This window comes from Strix uralensis, chromosome 7, assembly GCF_047716275.1.
Source record: "Strix uralensis isolate ZFMK-TIS-50842 chromosome 7, bStrUra1, whole genome shotgun sequence".
NCBI classification, from domain to species: Eukaryota; Metazoa; Chordata; class Aves; order Strigiformes; family Strigidae; genus Strix; species Strix uralensis.
The window spans coordinates 21,914,689-21,919,991 of NC_133978.1; the positions used below are offsets into that span (position 1 = coordinate 21,914,689).

The following is a 5,303-nucleotide window of genomic DNA, read 5'->3' on the forward strand; positions in this document are numbered from 1 at the left end:
TACATGGGGTTCTGAAAGGAGGAAGACATAATGATGACTGTAACATGACAGAAGCCAGTGGGGTGTGTAAAATGAGAGGACTGCTGCGGGAAGCTTAAGAGGTTAATGACATGCAGCTATGGATGGATGGAGTTTTCATGGACCCAGATCTCGGATCTGATCCAATTGCAGCCCAGTTCTAAAGGAAAAGCCTATATATCAGTCCAAATATTCTGGTGAATCATGCTTTGTACTTATGGTTTGTGATGTAACCAGAAGTTCTTGATGGAATTACAACCGCCCTGCTCACACTCACCTGCTATTTGCTCTGTATTAAGTTAATAATAGTAAATAAACTGTGTATTAGATTTCAAGCTGACCTGTTCGTGGCAAATGAATTCGTCTTGCCCACAGGCTGCCCTAATTTAAAACATATGAACATATGTATCGTTTTAAATCCTGTTGCTTCCATACATTAAGCTACTGTTTAGATTTTTGCCTCATCAATATTCTTCACCATTTTGAACAGATGTGTAGTTTGCTGTGGGTTTGGATCAAAAGTGTTCTCCGACAGATTTTTTTTTTTTTTTTTTTTTTTGTGTGTGTGTGTAAGGTGGTGGAGGAGTAAAAGTGAGGTGGACTGTGGTGGCATCGTACAGCACTTACACCTATCACCTGAAACCAACAGAAGACACCTTGCTGTTGTACAGGCAAAACTTTCATTAGAATCAAAGGAGATTTACTTTAATTGCAAGAAAGATGGGGTACTTGTTTAATGAAAATACAACTGAAGTCAGGAGAACTATTGTATGATAGTATATTTCCCATACAGCAGTGTAAGTCTTATAGAACACAGATAGAAGTTTTCAGTTTCTCCCTGACTTCCAAGGGGTGAAAGAGTTTTGTGTGTAAAATAGAGTTTCTCCTAAGAATAAATTTTTAAAAAATTGGAGCCTAATGTCAGACTCCAAAGAACATGTTTAGGCTTCTAAATACGTAGCCTGGGCTTTTCACAAGTGCTGAGCTCTGCCAACCCCCACTGCTCTTAGGATACAGCTTCTAAGGCTGAACGTCGTTTGACTGCATGTTCTTGCAAAGAAATACTAAGAATACGCAGTAGGTCAAAGTGGCTCCTTATCTTTGTGTGGAGATAAGGCCTGCTGTTCCTCCTAGGAAACAGTGTCTTAGAAGCGGAAGGCTGCACTTCTTATCATTCAAGTATGTGCCATAAAGGGGTAAAAATAGGGACGTTCAGGATAAGAAAGTTGAAACCAAGGCACCTGCTACCCACAGAAGGAAACTTGGGAATAGAATAAGACTGAGAGTCTCTTCTGTTTTGAATACTGCAAATCTTCACTTACAGGAGTAAATAATTTGCCTGTAAAAGCCTCTGAGATTACTGATATGAGAAAAGGCTTGCAGGATTTAGACTCCTGACTTTACCATGCAGACTAAATTCCATTTACTGAGTTTTACAGAAGTTGAAAATGTCACAGTTGGCTGAGAGAATTAGATTTCAACATCTATTAAACATTTACAGGGCATCCTAAATCCCCATTGAAAATCCTTTAGTTTGTGACCTAAACAGAAAAGTTGAAATAAGGTATTCAAATTCTATCACTGTTGCCAAATAATGCATAGTTCATTCAATCTCATAATATTTTAATCCAGGATTCACTTTGCCATGATACATAATGCAGGCTATTTACAATGAATGCCATTCTTTAAATGCCAGTTTTCCTTTAAAACAAGCAGCAACAACAACAACCAGCCCCATACCCTGCTCCAAACCTTATTTGCAAGGATTTTCATTTGCATCACTAATGTACAGATTTACAAAGAGCAGAAAAAAGGGGTATTCTTATTATTAGAGATTCTGCTTTGTGTACTACCTGCAACCACATTCTGCCACTTTCATCCCTTCGTAGTTATATATCAAAGTGGGCACACCAGCATCATCCTTATAAAGAATTGAAATTGAATCCAGTTTGGTTGGAACACAACAGGCCTTGGAAGCTTTCTTTGGGTTTTGGAGATGCACCAGAGTTTGGACAATAGCATGTTTTGTTGGGGTAACGTTATCTGTCAGAGGGAAGAAGCAACCTCCTTTACACTCAAAAGCCTCATAATCTTTTGGTGCAATGATCCAGGAATCCCAGCCAATCTCTTCAAAGTTCACATGGAGGGAAGTTCTCCGGCAGTGGTTGGCTCCGATGCTTCTCTTGCTCCTGGAGGAATGTTGGTGGGGCCCAGCGATGGCCTTTTCCTCTCCCTGTTCTTCCTCTTCAGATGAAGTGTTGTTCTTTCCTAATTTCTTTAACACACTTTCTTGTTCATGAACAATCATCTCCCGGAGCTCCACTTTGGTCTCTTTTGTCCCATTGCTGCGGTCATTGGAGAACACTATTAACAGGGGCAGATTTTTAGTGTCAGGGGTAACACTGATATCCAGCTTCCCACAAGTGAAACCACCCAGAGCCTTACTCTCTATAACAACTTCTAGCTTGTTTTTAGCCTTCAGTTTGTCTGCCCTGACCCATCTTTTCACAGCGCTGGACACTTCAAACATCTCCCAACCACACTCCTGGATATTGTGGGAGACAAGGAAAGATTTGGTACTTTCTGGGTTTTCCCAGTGGTCACCATCTAGAACATCATAAATGACCATGTTGCCTTCCAGCGTAGAGAGAGACCCAACTTCCCTGTGACAGGAGATATAAATTCTCAGTTCAGCTCTGGTGATTTCCTCATATCGTGGAATAGAGATGTTGAAGAGCAAGATGTGTTTCTGAAATGGATTTTCTTCTGGTGAAGCTAAAGAAACAACATCTGCAATAGGAAATTAAAACACGTGGTTACAGTGCTTCTGACTGTCCAAGTAACTTGCTTTTAAATGACTCGAGAGGTATGTTGAGGGTAAAATAAGAGCATAGCTACCCAGCATTAAACCCCCCCCCCCAAAAAAATACCATCTTCTGACCAAGTTTCAAGTGCAGGTAGTGAAGCTGTGGGCGATGCAGGTCAGTATTAAATACATGAGTAAGGCATCTGGAGAGTGTTCAGATTTAGCAATTTCCTAATGAGATTTTTACACAAAGAATTCCTAAAAAACCCCTATGAATTTCCTACTCTTACCATCATGCAATGGGATGAACTGCCCTCCTAATACAGTGAAGTATACTATGTATTTAAATGTCTCTAAGAACTAGCTGTGCTGAGGCTTTTGTTGTTGTCTTCAGATAACTTTGAAAGCAGCTTGGATTACTGTGAGTTTGGGGAAATGGAGAAGTTTTTGAAAATCCTGAATTGAAGCTTGAGGGTCTGTCTAAATTGAGACTTGGTGATAAACAGCTTTTCATGCCCAGGTCCCAGTCTGTTCCAGGCTGGATTCACTGAGCTTCTGTTCTGTTTCTTTTTTCTGCAAAGCTCTGTGCAGTACCAGCGACTCTGCCTTGGGAGGGGCACGTATTTGGCTGGAAGGTCAGACTGGTAGTGTTTAAAAGTCATCACTGACTGATGTCTGTTTGATGGTCAATGTAAGATAATTAATCATGATTGGGTTTTAGGGCAATTTTAACTGGCTACTGTTGACACTTCACAGTGTATACCCACTAAAGCAGTTGGAGAGAGAGAGAGATATGGAAACTATAATAATCTAGCTCATACTGTTAAGTTTTCTTTCCATTTCAGGACTAGGGGCACTAATTTGGGAATTTGGAGTTCTCCATAGTGATGTTATCTGTGTATGTCTATTTTCCATATAAACAGAAGCTTCAATTCTCCCTTTCTCATTTTTATCACAAGGATTGCATTTACTTCTAACCTTTTTACTGCTTATTTTGATGGAGCTTTTAAAAGTTTATTTAATGTCACAGACAGGGATCTTAAATTTTTTTAGTTGAGACAAGCTTGACTACCCATTTTCATATAAGTCTTTCCATCTAACCCAGAATTTTGGGGGAGCACTGCTGTTCCTTGCCTGGATCCAGAGACACATTTCTCAGTTGGCTGCTGTGGTTTTTAAGTATGTGGAGAGCCCACCGGAAAGAAGAGCTCTCTAGTATGGATGTCTCAATTATAGATGATCAAAAGTTCACTTTCTAACATTAAAACTCAGTTCCAAATCTCTAGCTTTGAGAAACATGATTCCTGTAAATCCTGCTATTCAGTGCATCATCTCAGTTGATGCATTTGAGAAGAGAATATTGTACAGTGAAAATATCAAAGAAGAAAACTAAAGGTAATTGTATTTTTTTAAAGATTGAAAGAATCTACAAAGCAAGACTACAATCCAAAATTTTAATGTTTCGTTTCTAAAGAATGTGTGGAAGTCAGGCACTCGGTTCCCTCTGAATTTCAAAAGAATCTGAGTACCTACTGTCCATGTACTTGTCTAAAAATTTTAGTCCACATATTTAGGACTTCTCCTACCTTCAGTACTGAAGCTCCTTACAATATTGGATGCAGGGATGGAGGACTTGTCTGCAGCATATCGGTTGTATAAATCAATCATGAACTGTGGTGGTTCTTCTTTGGTCTTCACTTGTGAGGGAACTCTTGACAAATTCAAACTCCTTAGTAAATCCGTCTTCATATTCTCCAGGAAAGATTTAAAGTCGAAATGGGTCTCATCTTCCACTTCCCCAGGATCATGAAAGTGTGCATCAGACTTTCCTATAGCTGATAACTTGTCCCAATCTTCCAAAGGCTTGCCTCTTGTCAAACAGGCAATGATGTTGAAAACAGACAGTGCAGCTAATACTCCCAAATAATGCATTTCTTCTATATTTACTTTCTGGTGGAGAGACAAGAGGACAAGAGTATTTTAGCTAATTAAAAGGCTTGCTTCATTACAGACAGAGGAAAGGAGATGGAAGGCAAACAACTAGAATGCCCTTTGCAAATCACTTCTTGTGTTCTTTTTGCAGTCTGCTTCAAACCCCAGCCTCTTGTCAGTTGTCAAGCAGATTGGTTGTACACTTGCCCTTATCAGAGTCATTGATGCCATGCTTCAGCTTCTGTTATCTAGCAAAGCTCTTAGTTAATGAAGATTCTGTAAACATCTGACAAACACATGTGGCTGGTGGGAAGGACATTGTATATTGTAAAGAATCCACATTTCACTTTAGGGTCATCATTGCTTAATTACACTCTTCTATCATTTCCTTGCCAGCACAGAGAGAAGCTTTCTTAGGGACGTAGAAGATTACACTGTTTTCATCAAGACTATAAAACAGAGACCTAGAAACTCTATTAGCTATTAGTAAATAACATCTCACAAATCGTTGTTAGAGTCGCTTCATGTGCCATCAGAAAATCCCCAA

The 5,303-nt window shown here is 39.5% G+C and overlaps 1 protein-coding gene across 1 annotated transcript; it reads right to left on the bottom strand.

Annotated features, from left to right (window-relative positions):
• Positions 1–1,867: 1,867 nt before the first annotated feature.
• On the bottom strand, positions 1,868–4,756 carry GDF2 (growth differentiation factor 2). Its single transcript, XM_074874006.1, has 2 exons — positions 4,411–4,756; positions 1,868–2,808 (listed from the first exon to the last, which is right to left on the bottom strand). The coding sequence occupies exons 1-2, from the start codon at positions 4,754–4,756 to the stop codon at positions 1,868–1,870; spliced, it is 1,287 nt and encodes a 428-aa protein (XP_074730107.1).
• Positions 4,757–5,303: the final 547 nt, after the last annotated feature.

Excerpts from the sequence above, each read along its gene's own strand:
- GDF2 (XM_074874006.1), bottom strand. The coding sequence starts at position 4,756 with ATGCATTATTTGGGAGTATTAGCTGCACTGTCTGTTTTCAACATCATT. Across the intron at positions 2,809-4,410 it reads AAGGAGCTTCAGTACTGAAG|ATGTTGTTTCTTTAGCTTCA; the intron begins GTAGGAGAAGTC and ends TTCCTATTGCAG.